We start from the raw sequence: 26,767 nt of genomic DNA, 5'->3' as shown, positions 1-26,767 counted from the left end.
CTCTCCCCCCCTCTCTCTCTCTCCCCCCCCTCTCTCTCTCTCCCCCCCTCTCTCTCTCTCCCCCCCCTCTCTCTCTCTCCCCCCCCTCTCTCTCTCTCCCCCCCCTCTCTCTCTCTCCCCCCCCTCTCTCTCTCTCTACCTTGTTTATGCATCTGTAATGTTATAAGCTTCCATCATGTTTTCTGCCCTTGTACACTTGCTGCGAGTTTGCTTTTTCAGTGAACCCACTCCTTCTGATTCTTTCCCCCCAACCTTTATTTGCAGAGCATCACAGCCTTTGCCTTGGAGTACGTTTCTGTGCATGCTCTTTCACTTCCTCGTTTCCAGTTTAGTTACACTGCTGCACCTGCACGTCCCCAGCTCTCCGTGAGTGTTGCACGTTTCCACTGCACCTGCCAGGTGTGATCCTCTGCATCCATGGAGGTCTAGAGTTGGAAGCAGCAGCCTCACTCCTCTTTCAATGCTGCCCATTGTTCCCACATTGCTTGCCTTCGAGCACTGTTTACAGTCTACTTCCATTAAACCACATCTCAGCCTCGTAAAATTGTCTTTGCTCCATTTCAGATCGTTCAGCCCAATCTCCGTGTGCTGTTCCCCATTAAGTTAGTGTCAAAGTCTAGTGGAATGACGATCAATGCCACCCTCGACATTCACCCGGATTTATGCCTTAAAACGGGCGGCGCGGTGGCGCAGCGGTAGAGTTGCTGCCGTACAGCGCTTACAGCGCCAGAGACCCGGGCTCCATCCTGACTATGGGTGCTGTCTGTGCAGAGTTTGTACGTTCTCCCCGTGACCTGCGTGGGTTTTCTCCCACACTCCAAAGACGTGCATGTTTGTAGGTTAATTGGCTTGCTCTATATGTAAAAAAACTGTCCCTCATGTAGGATAATGTGCGGGGATTGCTGGTCAGTGCAGACCCGGTGACCAAAGGACCTGTTTCAGTGCTGTATCTCTAAACTACACTAAACTAAGTCTAGTTTAGTATATTGTCATGTGTACCGAGCGAGGTACAGTGAAAAGCTTTAGAAAACCTACTCCAGCACTTTGTTATTGTCTTTTTTATTGAATGAGTGATGGATGGATGGCATGGCCTAGCTGGGCCGAAGGGCCTGTTTCCTAGCTGTATCTTTCAATCAATCAATAACGTCAAAAATGTTTAGGAAGAAGGTCTCGACCCGAAACGTCACCCATTCTTCAGAGATACTGCCCGACCCGCTGAGTTACTCCAGCATTTTGTGTCTTACTTCAAAAATGTTATTCTGTTGGTGTTTGTCAGTCATAAGTTTAGTTTATTGTCACGTGTACCGAGGTACAGTGAAAAGCTTTTGTTGCCTGCTATCCACTCAGTGGAAAGACAATACGTGATTACAATCGAGCCATTTACAGTGTACAGATACATGACATGGGAATAACGTTTAGTGCAAAGTAAAGCCAGTAAAGTCGGATCAAAGATAGTCCGAGGGTCACCAATGAGGTAGATAGTAGTTCAGCACTGCTCTCTGGTTGTGGTGGGATGGTTCAGTTGCCTGATAACAGCCGGGAAGAAACTGTCCCTGAATCTGGAGGTGTGTGTTTTCACACTTCTGTACCTCTTGCCCGATGGGAGAGGGGAGAAGAGGGAGTGGCCGGGGTGAGACTGGTCCTTAATTATGCTGCTGGCCTTGCCGAGGCAGCGTGAGGTGTAGATGGAGTCAGTGGGAGGGAGGTTGGTTTGTGTGATGGTCTGGCTGCTGGCCGTGCCGAGGCAGCGCGAGGTGTAGATGGAGTCAGTGGAAGTGAGGTTGGTTTGTGTGATGGTCTGGGCTGCTGCCTTGCCGAGGCAGCGCGAGGTGTAGATGGAGTCAATGGAAGTGAGGTTGGTTTGTGTGATGGTCTGGGCTATACTTAGACTTGCATTTGTATAGCACCTCAACATGCATACTTCCAGGATGAATATATAAGCACCAAGAGCAAAACATTTAATATACAGATCAAATTAAAGAAACAAGTGTTCTTCTGCGAGGTTATTTTTATCCTCGTGTCCAACTAGATTTTGTGCTAGAATCCTCTAGTATGGCCAAACTCCAAAGCATTTAAGCCCTGTGGCGTTGCTATTGCTATCATTGAGCTGAGCTGAATATCGGCATTGACTAGAGTGGAGAGAAATGTCATTCCTGGTTAAATTATTCAAACTTTCTTCAGCGCAAATCACGGGGACAAAATCCAGTGACATATGCTAGCTGTCACTTTAGCATTGCCTGCAGGCTCTCGATGTGAATGCGTGGGTGTCACATTACATTCAACGTGATTACTCGGCAAAACTTTTCAACAAAATCCAGCTCCCCATTGACATTCAAAACTAAACGTTTGCAGAAGATTAAGATTTACCTGCCCGCCCCTTGTTATCGTTGGAATAGCCCGCTGGGCCTTTGTGCGTGTCTGAGTAAAGGGAGCTTTTACCCCAGCTGCAAGTTAGCAAGAGTTGTAGGCCCCTGCCTCGTCTCCAACCCCTGTCCCATCTCCGAATTGGTCTGATGTCAGGTGTCAAGAGGGTTTTATTGTCATGCCTCCCAGATAAAACAATGAAATTCTTACTTGCAGCAGCACAACAGAATATGTAAACACAGTACACTGTAAACAATATGATAAACGCGAGAGAAAAAAAAAGTTCAGTGTCTACGTAGTTCAGACAGACAGTCTCTTCACACAGAGAATGGTGAGTCTGTGGAATTCTCTGCCACAGAAGGTAGTTGAGGCCAGTTCATTGGCTATATTTAAGAGGGAGTTAGATGTGGCCCTTGTGGCTAAAGGGATCAGGGGGTATGGAGAGAAGGCAGGTACGGGATACTGAGTTGGATGATCAGCCATGATCATATTGAATGGCGGTGCTGGCTGGAAGGGCCGAATGGCCTACTCCTGCACCTATTTTCTATGTTTCTAGAACTTATTTGAGGTTGTGGGATGGAACCCGGGTCTCTAGCGCTGTGAGGCAGCAACTTTACCGCTGCACCACCTCGATGGGCCAAATGGCCCCATTCTACTCTTATCACTTATGACGTGTCCTGAAAATGGATTTGTTTTTAATTTGTTCCACTAACCAAAAACATCTGTAATTCTGTCCCAGTAAACTTTGTTCCCTGATTTTAACATAACCTTGCACAGGCAAGCTCAATGCATGCACACGTATTCTAGAAAGTCAACAGAGTTTTATTGTCATGTATCCCGAAACACAACATTAAAAATCTCACTTGCAGCAGCACAACAGATATTTAAACACATTACTCTGTAAAACCCATAATAAACAACAAAAAAATTCAGTATATATATTTTTTAAAACCATACAGACACATGGTGGCTCAGCGGTAGAGTTGCTGCCCCACAGTGCCGGAGTCGCTGGTTCAACCCTGACTACGGGTCCTGTCTGTACAGTGTTTGTACGTTCTCCCCATGACCTGCATGAGTTGTCTCCGGGTGCTCCGGTTTCAACAGACAATAGGTGCAGGAGTAGGCCATTCGGCCCTTCGAGCCAGCACCACCATTCAATGTGATCATGGCTGATCATTCTCAATCAGTACCCCGTTCCTGCCTTCTCCCCGTACCCCCTGACTCCGCTATCCTTAAGAGCTCTATCTAGCTCTCGAATGCATTCAGAGAATTGGCCTCCACTGCCTTCTGAGGCAGAGAATTCCACAGATTCACAAATCTCTGACTGAAAAAGTTTTTCCTCATCTCCGTTCTAAATGGCCGACTCCTTATTCTTAAACTGTGGCCGCTGGTTCTGGACTCTCCCAACATTGGGAACATATTTCTTGTCTCTAACGTGTCCAACCCCTTAATAATCATACGTTTCGATAAGATCCCCTCTCATCCTTCTAAATTCCAGTCTATACAAGCCTAGTCGCTCCAGTCTTTCAACATATGATAGTCCCGCCATTCCGGGAATTAACCTAGTAAACCTACGCTGCACGCCCTCAATAGCAAGAATATCCTTCCTCAAATTTGGAGACCAAAACTGCACCAAGTACTCCAGGTGCGGTCTCACTAGGGCCCTGTACAACTGCAGAAGGACCTCTTTGCTCCTAGCTCCCCACACTCCAAAGACGTACAGGTTTGTAGCTTAATTGCTCGGTATAATTGTAAATTATAAATTGCCCCTCGTGTGTAGGATAGTGTTAGTGTGCGGGGATCGCTGGTCGGCACGGGCTTGTTGGCCAAAGGCCCTGATTCCGCGCTGGATTCTCCAAACTAAAGAATTCAATAGACAACAGTCAAAAATAAGTCTATCTAGTCTGGAACCAATGTGGAGGTTGTATTGTTCAATAGCCTGATGGTTGTGGGGCAGAAGCTGCCTTGGTCTATGGCGCTGTAAGGAGGCAACTCTATGTGAGTGCCACCTATTGTAAATTGTCCACAGTGTGTAGGATAGTATTAGTGTGCGGGGATCGCTGGGCAGCGCGGACACGGTGGGCCGAAGGGCCTGTTGCCGCGCTGTATCTCTAAACTAAACTATGAATGTGCCGAACGACAAGTCTATGACACTGTGATCAAAGCAGCTGCAAGCTGACAGAATGCAGCTCGGAGATTTTATTTTCTAATCTTAAATTTTGGACTTCTGCCGGGATCTGGTTTGTGGGGTTTGTGGAAACCGATAGGAAGTGTTCAACTGAGCAGCATCTGGGCAAATGAGGCCTTCAGTGGAGGCTGCTTGTGCTGCAGCCACAGGCTTTATTTTAATAGGCCTGGCCGGGTAATGAACCACAGGCAGCCTTTCTGCTCAGCTGAGTGATGAGCCGCGTGTGGAACATTAGTGGCAGCAGCTCCCTCCCTCCCTGGCTGGCTGCTGTGTGATAATTGTGTGCGCGGGGATGGACAGGTGGCCACAACATGCTCGAGTGACTCAGAGGGGTCAGGCAGCATCTCTGGAGAGAAGGAATGGCTGACGATTCGGGTCTGAAGAAGGGTCTCGACCCGAATCGTCACCCATTCCTTCTCTCCAGAGATGCTGCCTGACCCCTCTGAGTTACTCCAGCCTTTTGTGTCCATCTTTGATTTAAACCAGCATCTGCAGTTCCTTCCTGCACGATAGACAGGTGGCTCTGTATTAACCACAGTAAGTGTCGGTGTTTGAATTTGGGGGCCAGGCAGAGCAGGGATAGGGCGGCACGATGGCGCAGCGGTAGAGTTGCTGCCTTCGAGCGCCAGAGACCCGGGTTCCATCCTGACTACGGGCGCTGTCTGTACGGAGTTTGTCCGTTCTCACCGCGACCTGTGTGGGTTTTCTCCGAGATCTTCGGTTTCCTCCCACACTCCAGTCGTGCAGGTTTGTAGGTTACTTGGCTTGGCATCAATGTAAACTGTCCCCAGTGTGTGCAGGATAGTATTAATGTGCAAGGGATCGCTGGTCTGTGCAGACTCAGTGGGTCAAAGGGCTGTTTCTACGCTGTATCTCGAAACTAAACAATACATTTCAGGGATAGAAACATAGAAAATAGGTGCTGGGGAGGCCATTCGGCCCTTTGAGCCAGCATTCATTGTGATCATGACTGATCATCCACAATCAGTAACCAACTTCTCCCCATATCCCTTGATTCCACTAGCCCCCAAAGCTCTATCTAACTCTCTCTTAAATTCATCCAGTGATGTGGCAGAGAATTCCACAAACTCACAACTCTGAAATTTGTGAAAAAGTTCCTTCTCGCCTCAGCTTTAAATGGACTCCCCTTTATTCTAAGACTGTGGCCCCTGGTTCTGGACTCGCCCACCATTGGCAACATTTTTCCTGCATCTAGCTTGTCCATTCCGTTTATAATTTTATATGTCTCTATAAGATCCCCTCTCATCCTTCTAAACTCCAGTAAATACAAGCCTAGTCTTTCCAATCTTTCCTCATAGGATGTCCTTCCACAAATTAGGAGACCAAAACTGTACACAATACTCCAGATGTGGTCATACCAGGGCCCTGTACAACAGCAGAAGATGTGGGTTTTATTAACAGGGGCTTTGTTTCTTGCAGCTGATATAGAATTGATGAAATTCTCTGCTCTTAACCCTTGCTAATGCGCTGTCCTAAACCAGTGATTCCAGCAATATGAAACGTTGTTGAGTGGGAATGTCAACCAGTGATAGATCGCCTGTTTCACTCCACAAGCTAGGTTGCATTAATCTCGCACATTGCCATGCTGTTAATGCAGAATCTGTAAAGGCCACAGAGACCTTGGCCATTGATTTTTCTCCGTCACTCTTCTGACTCTGCCCTTTAAATGGAAATTTCTGCTTCTTCTAATATCATTGGTTTTAACATACTAATACTTGCTTTGAAATGGCATTTTCTCATGTGGTCAGATGTGGTTTCGGGAGGCACAGTCACGCAGCAGGTAGAGCTGCTGCCTCACAGCGCCAGAGACCCGGGTTCGATCCTGACCACGGGCGCTGTCTGTACGGAGTTTGTACGTTCTCCCCGTGACCTGCGTGGGTTTTCTCCGAGATCTTCGGTTTCCTCCCACTCTCCAAAGAGGTTAATTGACTTGGTATAAATGTAAATTGTCCCTCGTGTGTGTAGGATAGTGTTAATGTGCGGGCATTGTTGGTCGGTAGGGACTCAGTGGGCCGAAGGGCCTGTTTCCATAATAGACAATAGGTGCAGGAGGAGGCCATTCGGCCCTTCGAGCCAGCACCGCCATTCAATGTGATCATGGCTGATCATTCTCAATCAGTACCCCGTTCCTGCCTTCTCCCCATACCCCCTGACTCCGCTATCCTTAAGAGCTCTATCTAGCTCTCTCTTGAATGCATTCAGAGAATTGGCCTCCACTGCCTTCTGAGGCAGAGAATTCCACAGATTCACAACTCTCTGACTGAAAAAGCTTTTCCTCATCTCAGTTCTAAATGGCCTACCCCTTATTCTTAAACTGTGGCCCCTGTTTCTGGACTCCCCCAACATTGGGAACATGTTTCCTGCCTCTAACGTGTCCAACCCTTTAATAATCTTATACGTTTCGATAAGATCTCCTCTCATCCTTCTAAATTCCAGTCTATACAAGTCTACTTCTAAATTCCAGTGTATACAATATATATTGTATTTCTGAACTAAACTAAACTAATCTAGCCTGTCCAATCCCTTAAGAATTTTCCATAAGATCCCCTCTCATCCTTCTAAATTCCAGTCAATATAAGCCCAGTCGATCCATTCTTTCATGATATGCCATCGGAATGGTCAAACATGGTGCTGGGAATCACGTCCGACTGTGAAGCCAGCTCCCCGCAAACAACATTGCCCTCTCGTCTTTGTGCATTAAATAATTGAGTTGGTAGTGTGACCACTGTCCTACTCGTGAGCTTTGTGCCTAACCGTTGTTACGCACGTTAGCAGTGGCGATACGACACAGGGACACTTTATAACCCGGCCTTTGAACTAGTTCAATTTACTTTAGAGGTACAGCGCAGAAACAGGCCCTTCGGCCCACTGAGTCTGCGTCGCCCAGCGATGCCCGCACACTAACCTGCACACGCTAGGAACAATTCACAACTTTACCAAGCCAAATGATGAATGGTCCTGCCTCTCCCTTTTTTCCCTGTCAGAACGTGACGGGCATGCAGTTCAAAATTTCATAAGTGATAGGAGCAGAATTAGGCCATTCGGCCCATCAAGGCCACTCCGCCATTCAATGATGGCTGTTCTATCTTTCCCTCCTAACCCCATTCTCCTGCCTTCTCCCCATAACCCCTGACACCCGTACTAATCAAGAATTTGTCTATCTCTGCCGTAGAAATATCCACTGACTTGGCCTCCACAGCCTTCTGTGGCAATGAGTTCCACAGATTCACCACCCACTGATTAAAGAGGGCATGGTCTTTCCGCTGACTGGTTAGCAGCCAACAAATGCTTTTCACTGTACCTCAGTGCACGTGACAATAAACTAAACACAACGAAACTGAACTCAAGAGTATCTTGTATCTTGTAGTCGAGTCATCACCTCCGAAGAGTCCACCAGGGACTGTACTGGACGTTGGCGAGGGTGGGTCTGGTCTAGTGGGGCCTTTGCCGTCTGTGGGCCTGGGTGGGGGTCTTGAAGGTTGTGTAGGTGGGCATGTCCACAGAGGATAGTGCGGGGGGGGGGGGGGGGGCATTCCAGAGGGAAATTGCTCCAGGGAAAGAAGACTGGATGTAGGGAGTGGATGCGTGTTGTTGAACTACAAGTTGCCTGTTGTGGCTTCTTCTGGATATTGTTGTTTTCTCGTTGGCGTGTAAGTCAGCGTGGAGATCGATGTCCTTGTCGACGATCTTGTGAAGGGTAGTCAAGAGTGTTTTATTGTCACGTGTCCCAGATAGAACGATGAGGCTCTTACTTGCAGCAGCCCTCTGTGGCAATGAATGGCGGTTCTGTGATTGGAGTTGAGGGTGTGGTGCTTGACCTTCTGAGTTCCTCCAGCATTCGGTGTGGTGTTTGATGGTGTGTGTGGTCTGGTCTCTCCGCAGTGCTTCTTCGCGAGGAGGTTTCCCAGCTCCAGGAGGAGGTGCAGTGGCTGAGGCAGATGAAGGAGATGCTGACCAAGGAGTTGGAGGGCTGCAACGCAGGGAAGTCGGCCGAGATCCTCTCAGTGACGGAGCTGAAAGTGCAGCTGGCCCAGAAGGAGACCGAACTTGCCCGAGCCAAGGAAGCCCTGCAGGGTGAGTGGACACTTTACCGCGCAGATCAAAGGGTGAGCACTCAGCTCTCACGCCAGCAGAGGCACAAAGGAATCGAGGGATATGGGGGGAAAAGATGTGGACAATATTGGCCGCGAAAACTAACTAGGGTCGTGATGAGTAGGAAAGAACTACAGGCGCTGGATTAAATCGAAGGCAGATACAAAATGCTGGAGTTACTCAGCGGGTCAGGCAGCATCTCGGGAGAGAAGGAATGGGTGACGTTTCGGGTCGAGACCCTTCTTCAGACTGATGTCAGGGGAGGGGGCGGGTCCCATCGGCCCAACTCGCCCACAATGTCCCAGCTACACTAGTCCCACTTGCCTGCGCTTGGTCCATAACCCTCCAAACCTGTCCTATCAATGTACCTGTCCAACTGTTTCTTAAACGTTGGGATAGTCCCAGCTTGTTCCATACACCCACCACCCTCTATGTGAGAAAGTTACCCCTCGGATTCCTTGAACCTATGTCCTCTGGTTCTCGGTTCCCCTACTCTGGGTAAAAGACTCTGTGCATCTACCCGATCTATTCCTCCCATGATTTTGTACACCTCTATAAGATCTCCCCTCATCCTCCTGCGCTCCATGGAATAGAGACCCAGCCTGCTCAACCTCTCCCTGTAGCTCACACCCTCTAGCCCTGGCAACGTGTGCTGGTTCCAAGTTCCACCCGTTCGTCATTGTGCTTGTCTGACTAATCACCTGCCCCTGGGTATGGCAGCAAGACTCTGATGCCTCTGGTCATGGTTGTGCTTCAGATTCCAAGGTCCACTTTTCACACAAAGAAATGTGATGAAGGACATCCAATCTGGCCTAGAAATTAATTCATACGCTGCCCTCCCCCATCACAAAGAGTGACCCAGGTTGTTTAAAATTGGCTTCATCTGAAGGAGAACGGTTGTTCTCAATGTCTTCATGCCCATCAAAAACTAAACTCCTTATTTTTCACCAGAACATTTATTTGTCCTTGCAACCTTGTCCATTGTGAATCTTCCTCGAGTCATTCAAGCAGCATTGCCATGTACAACATCCAATTGCACTGAGATTTTCAACCACACTGCTGTGAAATACCCGTTTCAGGGCACCATTGAACAGGGATTGTGCTGATGTCAAGGATGCAATGCTGAGGCTTTATAAGTCGATGGTCAGGCCACATTTGGACCATTGTGATCAGCTTTGGGGCCCCGTGTTTGAAGAAGGATGTACTGACATTGGAGAGAATCCAGAGAATGATCACGGGATGATTGGGTTAACATATAAAGAGCGTTTGAAGGCTCTGGGCCTGGAGTTTAGAAGAATGAGGGGGAATCTCATTGAAACTTAACAGAATAATAGACAATAGGTGCAGGTTGAGGCCATTCGGCCCTTCGAGCCAGCACCGCCATTCAATGTGATCATGGCTGATCATTCTCAATCAGTACCCCGTTCCTGCCTTCTCCCCATACCCCCTGACTCCGCTATCCTTAAGAGCTCTATCTAGCTCTCTCTTGAATGCATTCAGAGAATTGGCCTCCACTGCCTTCTGAGGCAGAGAATTCCACAGATTCACAACTCTCTGACTGAAAAAGTTTTTCCTCATAATAATAATAATGCATTTTATTTATATAGCGCTTTTCATATACTCAAAGACGCTTTACAGAGATTTAGAGAACATAGGGAAATGAATAAATAGATAAATAAGTAAATAAGTAAACGAACAGAGAAAGGAGACAGAAGTTCTAAATGGCCTACCCCTTATTCTTAAACCGTGGCCCCTGGTTCTGGACTCCCCCAACATTGGGAACACGTTTCCTGCCTCTAACGTGTCCAACCCCTTAATAATCTTATACGTTTCGATAAGATCCCCTCTCATCCTTCTAAATTCCAGTGTGTACAAGCCTAGTCGCTCCAGTCTTTCAACATATGAAAGGCCTGGATAGAGTGGATGTGGAGAGGATGTTTCCAGTAATGAGAGAGTCTAGAACCACCGGGCACAGCGTCAGAATAAAAGGACGTAACTTCAGAACGGAGATGTGGAGGGATTTCTTTAACCGGAAGGTGGTGAATCTGTGGAATTCTTTTCATTGGGTATTTTTAAAGCGGAGGTTGGTGGGTTATTGATTAGTAAGAGTGTCAAAGGTTACGGGGAGAAGGCGGGAGAATTGGTTAAGAGGGGAAAGATAGATCAGCCATGATTGAATGGTGGAGCAGACTCAATGGGCCGAATGGCCTAATTCTGCTCCTATGACTTATGATCTAATGGAAATATTGTTAAAATGTTATTCTGTGAACAGTGCAATGGGGCAACTTGATCTTCACTGTGACCATCACAGACACTGTTAAAGTGAAGAAGGGTCTCGACCCGAAACGTCACCCATTCCTTCTCTCCAGAGATGCTGCCTGTCCCGCTGAGTTGCTCCAGTATCTTGTGTCTACCTTCGATTTGAACCAGCATCTGCAGTTTTCTTTCCTACTGTTAAGGTGGCGCTAAATGCTGTTTATATTCCGCTTGCAGGTAGCGTTGGTATTTTCAGTCCCAATTCCTTCTGGGGTTACTTGACCTTAGCCGTGTCATGGGGGTCCGTAACTTCTCTCAAGCTGGTTCTAACAGAGCAGAGTCACCCACACGCACGCCATTCCCTTTCCATTTCTCAGCTCCCTGTCCAGTCTCCTGCATCGTGTCCACTCCACTGACCACAAGTGACATTTATATTCCCACCGTCCCGTCCTGCCCCACAAGAGCACCGTTTTGACTGCAGGCGCTCCTCAACTTACAATGGGATTCCGTTCCGGGAAACCCATCGCAAACCGAAAATATCGTGAGTCGAAATGCATTGAATACGTGTGATCAGGCGGCCGCAAGCAAGTGGTGGGTTGCTACAGGGGGTCGCTGCCGTCCGCACCATCACAATGTCGGTGATCAGCCATGATCACATTGAATGGTGGTGTTGGCTCAAGGGCCGAATGGCCTCCTCCTGCACCACTTGTCTATTGAAAGATCGTAAGTCGAAGCATCGTGAGCTGGGGAGCTCCTGTATTCTGTCGCTGGAGACGTCTCGTCTAAGCGCAGTTTTGTCCCTGCGTCTCGTCCACACCGTACCGTTTGTCAGTTGGGATCTGGAAATCAGTCATTTATTTCCCCCCTCGCCCAGCACGTTACTGAGGGGGAGGAGTCAGTTTAGTTTATTGTCACATGCACTGAGGTACAGGGAAAAGCTTTTGTTGCCTGCTAACTAGTCAGCGGAAAGACAACACATGATTACAATCGAGCCGTTTACAGTGCACTGATACATGATAAGGGAATAACATTTAGTGCAAGATAAAGCCAGTAAAGTCGGATCAAGGATAGTCCGAGGGTCTCCAATGAGGTAGATAGTAGTTCAGGACAGCTCTCTGGTTGTGGTAGGACGGTTCAGTTGCCTGATAACAGCTGGGAAGAAACTGTCCCTGTATCTGGACAGATTTTCACACTTCTGTACCTTTTGCCTGATGGGAGAGGAGAGAAGAGGGAGTGGCCAGGGTGATACTGGTCCTTGATGATGCTGCTGACCTTGCCGAGGCAGCGTGAGGTGTAGATGGAGTCGATGGAAGGGAGGTTGGTTTGTGTGATGGTCTGGGCTGCTGGCCTTGCCGAGGCAACGTAAGGTGTAGATGGAGTCGATGGGAGGGAGGTTGGTTTGTGTGATGGTCTGGGCTGCGTCCACAATTCGCTGTGGTTTCTTGCGGTCTTGGATGGAGCTGTTCCCAAACCAAGCTGTGATGCATCCCTGTAAAACGCTTTCTCGTGAACCTTTCCTGCAGCGTGAGACGCCGGTTATGAAGATCTATCTGGGTGCTCAAGACCAAAAACACAACAGCAGACAGCAAACAAGTATTTTGACTCTGCAAAATATGTCGAGTAAACAAACGATGGTTAGAAACGGCAGGCGCACAGATCTTCAGCGACCGTCTGTACAGTATCGCCATGGCAACTAGGCGTAGGATTACTCTGTCTTAGTCAAGAGCTGTAATGGTATTCCGTGTGAACAATGTCCTCTTTCTAATTCAGCACAAGGACTGCTCACCAAGGTTAGCGGCTGCACTGCCTCCTGTGAGCATAACAGATACAAGCAGTGCATCACCCCGGGTGCTAGCTCCACTCTTCAACAAGATTATCTTTTACCTCGTCAGATGAAGAAACTCCTCCTCATCTCTGCCCCCGAATGTCCCCTCCTATTTTGACTTTTAGACTTTGGAGATACAGCGCGAAAACAGGCCCTTCGACCCGTCGAGTCCATGCCGACCAGCGATCCCCGCACGCTAACACTATCCTACACACACTAGGGACAATTCACAATTTTACTGAAGCCATTGAATCTACAAACCTGCACGCCTTTGGAGTGTGGGAGGAAACCGGAGCACCTGGAGAAAACCCACGCAGTCACATTACATAGTAGGCGTTACATACTAATACATCAATCAGTCAAAACATTATGACCTGATGAGCCAAAACATTATGCCCACCTGCCTAATATGCTGTTGGTCCTCCATGTGCAGCCCCATACACAGCAGGGTGCGAAGTATTGTGACACATTCCTCCCGCAAAGCCATTGGTGGAGCGGGAGCACATGGCCGCTGGCTGGGTGAGGTCACGTGGGGCGCGGGAGCGACGACGTCACCTTGTCCCGTATTTGGGAGTGAGGAAGTTGGCAACCCTAGCTGGGACTAACATGGTGCCTCGTGCGTATGGACTCATTGGGCTGTTCTGTACATTCTGTACTGACCAAGGGATTGTGCTGATGTACAGGGAAATTCTTGCTGAGCTGTATGCCAGAAATGTAGATCACTGTACCTGATACACATGACCGGCACGGTGGCGCAGCGGTAGAGTTGCTGCCGTACAGCGCTTACAGCACCAGAGACCCGGGTTCGATCCCGACTACAGGTGCTGTCTGTACGGAGTTTGTACGTTCTCCCTGTGACCTGTGTGGGTTTTCTCCGAGATCTCTGGTTTCCTCCCACACCCCAAAGACGCGCAGGTTTGTAGGTTAATTGTAAATTGTGTAAGTGTAAATTCTCCCTAATGTGGTAGGACTAGGACAAACAAACAAACAAACAAGGATAGTGTTAATGTGCGGGGTTCGCTGGGCCAAAGGGCCCATTTCCGCATGTTTCTCTAAACTGTTTCCAGGGTGTATCTCCAAAGTCTAAGCATGTTGGGTCTGTCTTATCTGATGATTACATTTCCAAGGAGGAGCTGTGACTTGGTGGAGTTACTGAGAAGAATGAGGAACTGGAACTGGGTCCAGACGTGCATGTTACAGTACAGCTGCCTCATGCACAGGCAGTGGTGCGTGTTACAGTGCAGCTGCCTCATGCACTGGCAGTGGTGTGTGTTACAGTGCATGTTACAGTGCAGCTGCTTCACGCACAGGCAGTGGTGCGTGTTACAGTGCATGTTACAGTGCCGCTGCTTCATGCACAGGCAGTGGTGCGTGTTACAGTGCAGCTGCCTCATGCACTGGCAGTGGTGCATGTTACAGTACAGCTGCTTCATGCACAGGCAGTGGTGCGTGTTACAGTGCATGTTACAGTGCAGCTGCCTCATGCACTGGCAGTGGTGCATGTTACAGTGCCGCTGCTTCATGCACAGGCAGTGGTGCGTGTTACAGTGCAGCTGCCTCATGCACAGGCAGTGGTGCGTGTTACAGTGCGGCTGCTTCATGCACAGGCAGTCTATGGTGCATAGGGTTGCCAACTTCCTCACTCCCAAATACGGGACAAGGTGACGTCACCGCCCCGCGCCCCACGTGACCTCACCCAGCCAGCGGCCACACGCTCCCGCTCCACAAATGGCGGCCGCCCGGGCCGGGAGGCGGGTTGCTACGCAACCTCTGTCAGGCGAGCACACTCCGTTAGCCGACACTGTCCCGGCCGACAGCGGCCCGCGGGCCTAATATGGGACAAGGGCGGTCCCATACGGGTCAAACCAATTTAGCCCAAAATACGGGATGCCCCGGCCAATATGGGACAGTTGGCGACCCTTGGCCTACCAGGTGCATGAAGAGGGAGCTGATCCTTCACTCTTGCACAGGTGCCCAGCTGTAGCCCTGCAACCTGCCCCTTGACAACCCATGAGGCAGATGCAAGCTGGAGTCCAACAAGAGGCTGGATGCTCTCATTTCATGTTCCTTGCCTCCACCACGCCATGTCATTATTTTCTGTCGATGCCATTGGAGACTTGCAATTGCTGCTGTTCAAATTCATAACACAATCAACATGAAACAAAATGACCCAGTGTCCTGATTATCTTGTCTGATTAATTCTTGATCCATTTTATAATTTAGTTTGAGCAATGGAGTATGTGATTAGCAGGCCACTTTCCAACCAGTCCATTTAGAGATTCAACCACAGCTGTACTTGTGTTCCATTAGCGAGACCATCTATCTATAATTGGATCTGGTACAGAGGACGGCATAATTAGTTGTGATTCCCTCGCACGCGTACAATGCCTCCACCGCCCATTAGCACCAGAGAACACTGTTTGTTTCTCTCCACTTGTGTGGCCTGGATTGGCTTTGCAGGTTTGTGGAATTCCAGTCACCATTTCCATTGATCCAAAATTAGCTAATGAATTCTACAGCAAAAAAAACAAACTGCTGGAGGAACCCCTTCTGCAGTTGTACAGGGCCCTGGTGAGACCACATTTGGAGTATTGTGTGCAGTTTTGGTCTCCTAATTTGATGAAGGACATCCTTGCTATTGAGGCAGTGCAGCGTAGGTTCACGAGGTTAATCCCCGGGATGGCGGGACTGTCATAAGGAAAGATTGGAAAGAATGGGCTTGTAATCACTGGAGTTTAGAAGGATGAGTGGGAATCTTATAGAGACATATCAAATTATAAAAGGACTGGACAAGCTAGATGCAGGAAAAATGTTGGGGGAGTCCAGAACCGGGGGCCACAGTCTTAGAATAAAGGGGAGGCCATTTAAAACTGAGGTAAGAAGGAACTTTTTCACCCAGAGAGTTGTGAATTTGTGGAATTCTCTGCCACACTTACGATGGGATTCCGTTCCGAGAAACACATCGGAAACCAAAAATATTGTAAGTCGAAATGCATTGAAAATGCACGATCACGTCCAGAAGCGGGCCACGGGTGGCTGCCGTTTGCACCTTCGCAAAGTCAAACTATCGCAAGTCAAACCATCGTAACCCAGGGAGTACCTTTAACTCTATCTTCCACTCCCCTCCCCTCGCAACCTGCCCCCTCCGACACCTTAGTCCCTTTACCAGTTCCACGGTTCCCTGCATTATTTCCCTTGCGATCACACCTTCTCTAGCCAACAATGGACATACCAGGATAGACACAAAAACCTGGAGCAACTCAGTGGGTCAGACAGCATCTCTGGAGAAGAGGAATAGGTGAGGTTTCTGGTCGAGACCTGACCCGCTGAGTTACTCCAGCTTTGTTGTCTATCTTCGGTTTAAACCAGCATCTGCAGTTCCTTCCTACACATGTACATACCAGACACCCCCTGCCTGAGGTCCTTTGTGACTGGACCACATTGTTCCAGGTCTTTTTGCATCTCCAAATCTCCGTCTCCGCAACCTCAACTTTCAGTCTGAAGAAGGGTCCCAACTCAAAACGTCACCTATCCATGTTCTCCAGAGATACTGCCTGACCCGCTGAGTTACTCCCGCACTCTGTGAAACGTCACCTATCCATGTTCGCCACAGATGCTGCCTGACCCGCTGAGTTACTCCAGCACTCTGTGAAACGTCACCTATCCATGTTCTCCACAGATGCTGCCTGACCCGCTGAGTTACTCCAGCACTCTGTGAAACGTCACCTATCCATGTTCGCCACAGATGCTGCCTGACCCGCTGAGTTACTCCAGCACTCTGTGAAACGTCACCTCTCCATGTTCTCCACAGATGCTGCCTGACCCGCTGAGTTACTGCAGCACTTCGTGTCTGTCTTTGCTGTGATTCACATGTTAGCCCTGCACAGTGAGGTCCACTCTGGTGTGTTTTATACCACCGTGTGCATAGAAGGCATGTTCTAGATGCCTACAACTTGCATTCCTCATTTTTATTACACAAAGTGGCGGGGGGGGGGGGGGGGGGGGGGGGGTGGGAGAGAATCACATCCATCTGTCACTGTAGAAACACAGAAATCCCCAAGTATCAGATTAGAGATTCAAACCTCGGTCAGCAAAGACCCCTTTAATCGGGGAAGTAGATTTGTCTGACATAAACGTCTGTTGTGGTGTGTTTGAGGTTGGAAGTGCATTAAGAAGGGGAGGCTGTAAGCTGTGCGCTGCCTGTATCTAGACTACAGTCGATGCTGCGTAATATTGTCTTGGAACCCCTCAAGATGCTTGAAGCCAGGAGCGATGATCTGAGTGCGTGTCCCCAGTGACAGTCAGACTTTGGCTGAGGTGACAGCTGCCTTCTCTCGGCCTCCTGCTCCGAACACTCCTGACATGGCTCTGTGGATGTAGCGTGAAATGCGTGCCTTGTCAGAGAGAGTGCTTTGGAGCTGTTGTTCATCAGCGAGTCAATTGATCGGAACGCGAGCATCTATCTCAGCGAGCAGGGTACAAAGCTGGCGGGGCCGGCTCCACGAACAACTTGTGTTCAGTCACGGACAAGTGGCTGCTGTTCTCAGGATTTGAATAGAAGGCACGGTGTTTTAAGAGCTACCCTAAAGGGGCCGGCTTATAAACTCTCCAGAGATCTAGTCAACAACCTTGTCAGCATTGTGTTGGAAGATTTGCCTGAAGGCCGATTAAAATGCATAGATTCACATTAGGAGTATTGGTGGTACTGGGATAACATGAAGTGTCGGGACCTTTTAGAAGTACAGTGCACAATCAGGCCCTTCGGCCCACCGTGCCCGCGCCAGCCGGCGATTCCCGTACTCCACAAGCTGGGGATAATTTACCATTTTTACCAAAGCCAAATTAACGTACAAACCTGCACGTGTTTGGAGTGTGGAAGGACACCGGAGCGCCCGGGAAAAACCCACGCAGTCACGGTGAGAGAACGTACAAACTCCATACAGACCGCACCCGTAGTCAGGATCGAAACCGGGTCTCTGGCGCTGTGAGGCAGCAACTCTACCGCTGCACCACCGTGCTGCCCAAACTAATGCACGTAATGCCTGCAATCTAAATAGACAATAGGTGCAGGAGGAGGCCATTCGCCCCATCGAGCCAGCACCACCATTCAATGTGATCATGGCTGATCATTCTCAATGTACCCCGTTCCTGCCTTCTCCCCATACCCCCTGACTCCGCTATCCTTAAGAGCTCTATCTAGCTCTCTCTTGAATGCATTCAGAGAATTGGCCTCCACTGCCTTCTGAGGCAGAGAATTCCACAGGCTTACAACTCTCTGACTGAAAAAGTCCATCCGTCCCACCCCCTCCCCTGACATCAGTCTGAAGAAGGGTCTCGACTCCCGACCCGAAACGTCACCCATTCCTTCTCTCCACAGATGCTGCCTGACCAGCTCAGTCACTCCAGCATTTTGTGTCTACCTTTAATTAACTTACAATTCTGCTCGTCTTTGGAGTGTGTTAGGAAACCCACATGGTCACGGGGAGAACGTACAAACTCCGTCCAGACAGCGCCCGTGGTCAGGGTCGAACCGGGGCCTGTGGCGCTGTGAGGCAGCAGCTCTACCGCTGTGCAAACTGTGCTGCCCTCAAATGTACATGCTGTGACCTGTGACATGGTCCCCTTACCCCTACCACCCTCCCCCATCCATCTCCCCTCTTCCCCATAGTTAGACGTGCCAGCACATCGTTAACTTAAAGTAGCGTGGAATCTGAGAGGACATTTTGGAACGGAAAGCCACCGTTAACAAAGGGACACGTCACACACGGAGAGTGTTTCAAATTAAGGTCCAATTTCATGCCTCTTGATGCAACCTGTGAGGCATTGGCTATTGAAATGCTAAGGCCGTTTAGTGAGTGTTTGTTATCATCAAAGCAATCCCCGAGTCGTGACCACACCATCTTAACCTTGTAAAATGGAGGTGGCGGCCGGACGTTTTGTGCTGATGTGGTGCAAGTCAAACTCGGCCTGAACCAGTGATATTGTTGACCGAGGGGCACAGAGTATAATTTGCAACCTTTTGACTTTCGCCAGACTTCATTGGCTCCAGTGCCAAAGGTCAGGTGACTGCACAAATCCTCATGAATTCTCCACGGTTGCCTTGGTTACTGCTTGTTTGAGCTAATGCAGTAAACCTTGGTCCGCCTGACCCCTGCGATCTGTTTATAATTAGCTGAGTGGAATTGAATTAGGAATCCTCTCATCCTGATATTTTCACATATTGGAAGATTTATCTTAATGCGTCCACATAATAAAGGTTAGGCTATGTCCTGAGCCGTTTATTTTGTTGTAGACTGCAAACTGGAATCTGAAAGCTAATTCTGTTTACCTTGAGAGGAATCTGAATGAATGAATGAATAGGTTTATTGGCCAAGTACGTACACATGCAAGGAATGTGCCTTGGTGCTCGGCTCGCAAGTAATGGAGATGAGGAAAAACCTTTTCAGTCAGAGAGTTGTGAATCTGTGGAATTCTCTGCCTCAGAAGGCAGTGGAGGCCAATTCTCTGAATGCATTCAAGAGAGAGCTAGATAGAGCTCTCAAGGATAGCGGAGTCAGGGGGTATGGGGAGAAGGCAGGAACGGGGTACTGATTGAGAATGATCAGCCGTGATCACATTGAATGGCGGTGCTGGCTCAAAGGGCCGAATGGCCTACTCCTGCACCTATTGTCTATTGTCTATAACACGAACATACAGTAAACAATTAAGAATAAAGCGTAAACCATTTAAACATTAAGAAAACATTACGGTTTAAACAAGTGAGTGAAATAAACCAGAGCAAAAAGAGACGAGAGACCTTTGGTTATTGAGTAGAGCTACTAATTGCGGAAAAAACGTGTTTTTACGTCTGACTGTGGCTGCTTTACCTCCTGTCTAGGTTCACAGAAACCCAGTTATTGCCCACAACTCCAACTTGTATTTCTTGTGGAAATAAATGAGAAAGGCCGAAGAAGGTTCTCAACCCAAAATGTCACCCGTTCCTTCTCTTGAGGGGTGCTGCCTGCCCCGCTGAGTTACTGCAGCATTTTGTGTCTATTTATGGTATAGGCAGACAGACTAGGGTTGGAGGAACACGTGCTTTGAAGGGAATTGAACTTTATGGGCAACAAGATTTTCAGACTGAAATATAACATTTTACCGAGCACAGGAAAGTGAGCACCGAGCTCCCACACCAGCAGAGGTGCAAAGCAATCAAGGGATATGGGGGGAAAGATGTGGACAATATTGGCCGTGAAAACTACGGTCGTGATGATGATGATGATGATGATGATACCACAGAAGGCAGTGGAGGCCAATTCACTGGATGTTTTCAAGAGAGAGTTAGATTTAGCTCTTGGGGCTAATGGACTCGAGGGATTATGGGGAGAAAGCAGGAACGGGGTATTGATTCTGGATGATCAGCCATGATCATATTGAATGGCGGTCCTGGCTCGAAGGGCCGAATGGCCTACTCCTGCACCCATTTTCTATGTTTCTATTATAAATACGTGGTAGCAATAACAAAGAAAAGAACAGGCACAAGTTCTACAATATATAAGAAGGAAGGGCAGATTCTTGTTTACATGCATTATTCAAACACAACTTTGACTATATCTTAAATAGACATAAGAGGCTGTAGTAATAGCGGGTCAGGTGACGTTTCAGGTCGAGATCCTTCTTCGGACGAGAAGCAGGGTCTCGACTAGAAAGATCAGCGAGTTGCTGCCTGTCCCGCTGAGTTACTCCTGCATTTTGTGTCTATCTTCGGTGTAAACAAGCATCTGCAGTTCCTTCATAAAAAAGATGATTAAAAATGAATCATTTAGAAAGAGGTGTTTGATAGATGCTGCGTAAATGGAACGGGCTGCTTTCAACTGCAGTCACTGTAGACAATTATAGTCACTATTGTCGGGTAAGAATTGTTGAGGCCAATTTATGTTCACTTGCTTCCCAGAAATAACGACGTGACCTGTGGTTGCAAGGACACGGGCTTAAAAGGTAGCCTGATGATTCATGTAGTTCTTATGAAACGCCATCTTGTGTAATGTCATCATTGTGTAATGGCCACAAGATCGTGGAAGCACTTCCCTCTGGAAGGCTATGTAGTGTAAGAAAATAGCTGTAGATGCTGGTACAAATCGAAGGTATTTATTTCACAAAATGCTGGAGTAACTCAGCAGGTCAGGCAGCATCTCAGGAGAGAAGGAATGGGGGACCTTTCGGGTCGAGACCCTTCAGCGACTCCGGACTGTCAAAGCAGCCACAGCCAGACATAAACACAGCTTTTTTTTCCACAAGTGATAGTTCTACTCAAGAACCAAAGTCTGTAGTCTCTTTTTTTGCTCTGGTTTATTTTCACCCACATGTTTAGACCGTGATGGTGTATCCTTATTGTTTTGATGTGGTTATGCTTTATTCTTAATTGTTAACTGTATGTTTGTGTTGTCATTTGTGAGCGGAGCACCAAGGCACATTCTTTGTATCTGCACATACTTGGCCAATAAACTCATTCATCCATTCATAGCAGATTTAGAATTATTATACCTAGGGGTCGGAGTGGGACACACAAGAAGTCAAGGAGTCAGAGTTTGGGTATCAACTTCACAGCTCTGGTTGAAACATAGGTTGAAGGGTAAACATTGGTGTCAAGGCGGCGGATATTTCCACCATCTATATAATAAAACTCTCGTTTGTTTGTTTGTTTGTTCCTGAACTACAGCCAAAACGGTACACGATTGCGCGACACGTTTAGGCCCACCTTACTCACCGTCGTCCCTTTGGTGCTAATGGAAGAAGTTTCATTGAAATCGGTGTTATATTTTTTAAGTTATTCACATTTTAAAGTTTAAATCTATCTCCTGGGGAGGGGGGGAGGGCGGAGGATAAGGGGGGTTGAGGGGGATGGAGTGGGGGGGAGGGGAGGGGGATGGGGCAGGGAGGGGAGGGGAGGGGAGGGGGCTGCACCAATGCAGGAGAGGTTTGGGCCCAACGGGTCCACTTGTCTAGTTCTTCTTTAGAATTGTATTACGGGCACTTTAGCATCCTCAGACTGAAGTGGCGGCTGGACATGATGTCTCATCCTGAGCATGGAGACTGCCGGAGTACTGCAGTGGGCATAGTGCCTCCTGGAGTTGCAGCTTGAGTCTGCACCGAGACTCCCTTGCCAGCTTGTTATCTCGACATTGAATGATGAGGCTCGGATCCAATGCCAAATGTACAGAGTTTCATGGATTCCCAGTCCGTTGAATGAACTCTACAGCGCAGGAGGTTCCAGAGTGTTAAAGATACCGTACCTTTCCAACAAAAGGAGGAGATGCAGGGCTGCACCATCACTGGTCCCCACTTGGACAGTCAAGCTTGGATCTGTGGACCATGGCAGAGAGAAGCCAAAATGGTTGAGCAGTCACACACTGCTCTTGAAACTAAAATGATTTATTGGTCAGTTAGGTGAGTCAACGGCAATACTGAAAATGATGTGGAATTTTGAAACTATAATAAATCCGGTCATTCCACTCAGCCTTTGTAGAAAGGAACTGCTCTAGATTCATCCAATCTACCTTGCACCTGAATGGTCCACGTTATTGAGTCTAAAGGGCGGCACGGTGGTGCAGCGGTAGAGTTGCTGCCTTACAGAGAATGCAGTGCCGGAGACTCAGGTTCGATCCTGACTATGGGTGCAGTCTGTACGGAGTTTGTACGTTCTCCCCGTGACCTGCGTGGGTTTTCTCCGAGATCTTCGGTTTCCTCCCACACTCCAAAGACGTGCAGGTTTGTAGGTTAATTTGCTGGGCAAATGTGAAAATTGTCCCTAGTGTGTGTAGGATAGTGTTAATGTGCGGGGATCGCTGGGCGGCGCAGACCCGGTGGGCCGAAGGGCCTGTTTCTGCGCTGTATCTCTAAATCTAAAAATCTAAATCTAAAGAAGGGCCCTGACCCAAAACGTCACCTGGCCATGTTCTCAAGAGATGCTGCCTGAACTCGTGAGTTAGTCCAGCATTTTGTGTCTTTCCTCGGTAAACCAGCATCTGCAGTTTTTTGTTTCTAGCCCATGTCACTCATTGATCACCTTCATCAGGAATAGAATTAGGCCATTCGGCCCGTTGAGTCTACTCTGCCACTCAATCACGGCTGATCTATCGTTCCCTGTCGACCCCATTACCCCTGCCTTCTCCCCGTAACCTTTGCCAGCCTTGCTAACCAAGTGTCTACCAATCTGTAAGGCAGCAACTCTACCGCTGCATCACTGTGACACCGTTACTAACCAAGTACTTGTCAATATCTCCGCTTTAAAAATCCCCGAAGATATGGTCTCCACGGCCGTCTGTGGCAAGGACCTCCACAGTTTGGCGAGAATTGAGACGTTGCAGGGAGAAATTTGGGCGAAGTTAGAGTATAAATGGCTGAGTAATAAATCTTTATCATAGTAGCATGCGGTACCCAGAGACCAGCAAAACCTATCCATGCAGATTTCAGATTTATTGGTTTGAATATTTATAAAGGCCCCAGTTCCCTAACGACACAGTGTTCAGTGTACGTGTGTATTAGGATAATGGATACAACTTTCACTTTCTCGGGGACGACTTTTTCTAATGGAGTCACACTGTGTGGAGCTGAACGGAAATCGTCTGAATAAAAATTTCATAAGGAAAATACATTTTCACAAATTGCAATCTTTAATATGTTTTTTCATGAAATGCAGCCATCACGAAGCCAAATCAGTCTACCCCTGAGATCTCCAGGCAAAATTACTCATTACAGATAAAGAACTGATATCTTTCAACTCCTTCAGGAGCAGTTAACTGACACGCTGTTCTGTGGAGAAGCTCCATTATGTTTGGGGGAATGAGGAGCTCTTAGATTTAAGCACCTTTTCCTATCTAAAGATCCCCAGACAATTCTTCCGAAGGACGTAGGCACAAGGAACTGCAGATGCTGTTTTACGAGAGAAAAAAACACAACATGCTGGAGTAACCACCAGTCAGGCAGCATCTGTGGAGGACATGGATAGGTGACGTTTCACAGAGTGCTGGAGTAACTCAGCGGGTCAGGCAGCATCTGTGGAGAACATGGATGGGTGACGTTTCACAGAGTGCTGGAGTAACTCAGCGGGTCAGGCAGCATCTGTGGAGAACATGGATGGGTGACGTTTCACAGAGTGCTGGAGTAACTCAGCGGGTCAGGCAGCATCTGTGGAGAACATGGATAGGTGACGTTTCTGGTCAGGACACTTCTTCAGACTGAGTAGGCTTCAGACTTCTGAAGGACAATTGCTGTTGTTATCAGCGGCATTGTGTGTCAGCAGCCTCACATAAATAGCAGCGGGCGATCGATTTGGCTTTATTTTAGTGTTGATGGTTGGCAGTATTGGTTTCAGGCCACTGCACGGTGTGGTTTTGCCTGGAATGTCTTTCACCTCTAAATAGAATATAGAACATGCAGCATTGGAACAGTCCCTTCAGTCCACAGTGTCCATGCCTAACATGACGCTGTTCAACTAATCTGCTGCCTGCCTAGCCACCCAAGTCAGTTTAGTTTAGTTTTCACTTATAGAGATACAGTTTAGTTTAGAGATACAGCGTGGAAACAGGCCCTTTCGGCCCACCGGGTCCGCCCCGACCAGCGATCCCCGCACACTAACACTATCCTACACCCACCAGGGACAATTTTTACATTTACCAAACCAATTAACCTCCAAACCTGTACGTCGTTGGAGTGTGGGAGGAAACCGAAGATCTTGGAGAAAACCCACGCAGGTCATGGGGAGAACGTGCAAACTCCGTACAGACAGCACCCGTAGTCAGGATCGAACCTGGGTCTCCGGCGCTGCATCTGCTGCAACTCTACCGCTGCGCCTCCGTGCCACCCCATACAGTGCGGAAACAGGCCCTTCGGCCCACTGAGTCCATGCTGACCAGCGATCCCCGCACATTAGCCCTATCCTACAAACACTAGGGACCAACGGATGTCAGAGGTTATGGGGAGAAGGCAGGAGAATGGGGTTAGCAGAGAGAGATAGATCAGCCGTGATTGAATGGCGGAGTAGACTTGACGGGCCGAATGGCCTAATTCTATTCCTATTCCTCATGACAATTGTCCATTTATACCAAGCCAATTAACCTACAGACCTGTGTGTGGGGGTCGCTGGTCGGTGCAGTCTCGGTGGGCCGCAATGTTCCTCACTGTTCCACACTGTTCTTCTAAACTAAACTAAACTGATCCTAACAAAGCAGGAAGATTTGTGCCTTTGGTTTTTAATTGACTTTGGTAAAATTGTAAATTGTCCCTAACGTTTAGGATAGCTTGGATGCTTTCAAGAGAGAGCTGGATAGAGCTCTTAAGGATAGCGGAATGAGGGGGTATGGGGAGAAGGCAGGAACGGGGTACTGATTGAGAGTGATCAGCCATGATCGCATTGAATGGCGGTGCTGGCTCGAAGGGCTGAATGGCCTACTCCTGCACCTATTGTCTATTGTCTTGATAGTGCTGGGGTAAGGGGTGATCGTTGGTCGGCATGGACTCAGTGGGCCGAAGGGCCTGTTTTTGCACTGTGTGTCTCTAAAGTATGCATGAGTGTTTATGGTGGGTTTTAATAAATTAATTGATCACAAATATAAACAATTCGGCCTCTGAATGGTTTGGAAACAACCTGGGTATTCTATCTTCTGAGATATTGATTGGTAAAGATCAATAGGCCATGGTGTCATCCTGCCCTTGTGACTGGTGAACTAGCCTTGGCTAAGGCTACAGCGTAAGCATTATTACCTAATGTACCCTGGAGCAAGGGAGGAGATCTAGTCAGTTACAGTTCCCACGCAACGCACAGTATAATTTCATAGTCATTGAGAGTCATAGAGTCATCGATGTAGTGTGGAAACAGGCCCTTCGGCCCAACTCGCCCGCACCGGCCAACAGTATCCCAGCTACACTAGTCCCACCTGCCTGCACTTGGTCCATAACCCTCCAAACCCGTCCTATCCGTGTACTTGTCCAACTGTTTCTTAAACGGTGGGATAGTCCCGGCCTCAACTGCCTCCTCCGGCAGCTCGCTCCATACACCCACCACCCTCTGTGTGAGAAAGTTACCCCTCGGATTCCTATTAAATCTTTTCCCCTTCACCGTGAACAGGTGTACAGTGGCTTCCATGTTAGCAAAGGCAAGCTCGAATATCATCGTTCCACCAAAACATAGAAATAGCACAGCACAGGAAGAGGCCCTTCAGCCCACAGTGTCCATGCTGAACTCGATGTCAGGTTAAACTGACCTCATCTGCCTGTACATGATCCTTATCCCTCTATTCCATGCATTTCCATGTGCCTATTTAAAAGCCTCTTAAACGCCTCTATCGTGTCTGCCTTCACCACCACCCCAGACCCCCACCACCCTCTGGTGAAAAAACCTGCCCCTACATCTGCATGAACCTTTCCCCCTCTCACCCTATAGCTGTGCCCTCCAGTGCTGGACATTTTCACTCTGGGGAAAAAGATTGTGACTGTCTACCCTATCTGTGCCTCTCATAATAGCATGTACCTCCGTCAGGTCTCCCCTCGACCTCCAACGTTCCAGGGAAACTAGTTAGGTTGGGTCTTGCTACTGAAAGGGACTCCTTCTCACCTCCACCCTCGCGTGGTCTGAAGAAGGGTCACGATCCGGAATGTTGCCGATCTTTGTCCTCCTGAGACGCTGCCTGACTTGCTGAATTACTCCAGCACTCGGGCTTTACTGACGATTCCTCCATCTGCAGTTCCTTCTGTTTCCACCACAAGTATGTGGAGATACAAATGGCCGATGGAAGCAGACCCCTGCAAACTCAGGAGCGTGAGTGATCTCCAAGTTGCCATACACCAACTCCCCCTCCCACCCTGCTCTGATTTATCCATCCTGGGCCTCCTCCACTGTCAGAGTGAGGCCCAACACAAATTGGAGGAACAGCACCTCATATTTCGCTCGGGCAGCTTACACCCCAGCGGTTTGAATATTGATTTCTCGAATTTCAAGTAGCCCTTGTATCCCGTCCCTCCCCCACCCTAGTTATCGTACTAGT

General features: G+C 48.4%; 1 protein-coding gene across 1 annotated transcript in view; it reads left to right on the top strand.

The window, feature by feature from the left end:
- LOC144608095 (kazrin-like) overlaps positions 1-26,767 on the top strand; it is a 199,160-nt gene that overhangs the window by 93,395 nt on the left and 78,998 nt on the right. Inside the window, exon 3 of the mRNA XM_078425421.1 lies at positions 8,456-8,647. Coding sequence (XP_078281547.1) covers positions 8,456-8,647 — 192 coding nt within the window. The remainder of the gene's footprint in view (positions 1-8,455; positions 8,648-26,767) is intronic.

This window comes from Rhinoraja longicauda, chromosome 30, assembly GCF_053455715.1.
Source record: "Rhinoraja longicauda isolate Sanriku21f chromosome 30, sRhiLon1.1, whole genome shotgun sequence".
Taxonomy (NCBI): Eukaryota; Metazoa; Chordata; class Chondrichthyes; order Rajiformes; family Arhynchobatidae; genus Rhinoraja; species Rhinoraja longicauda.
The sequence above is the reverse complement of the archived record's forward strand: the minus strand, read 5'-3'. Positions and strand labels throughout refer to the sequence as shown.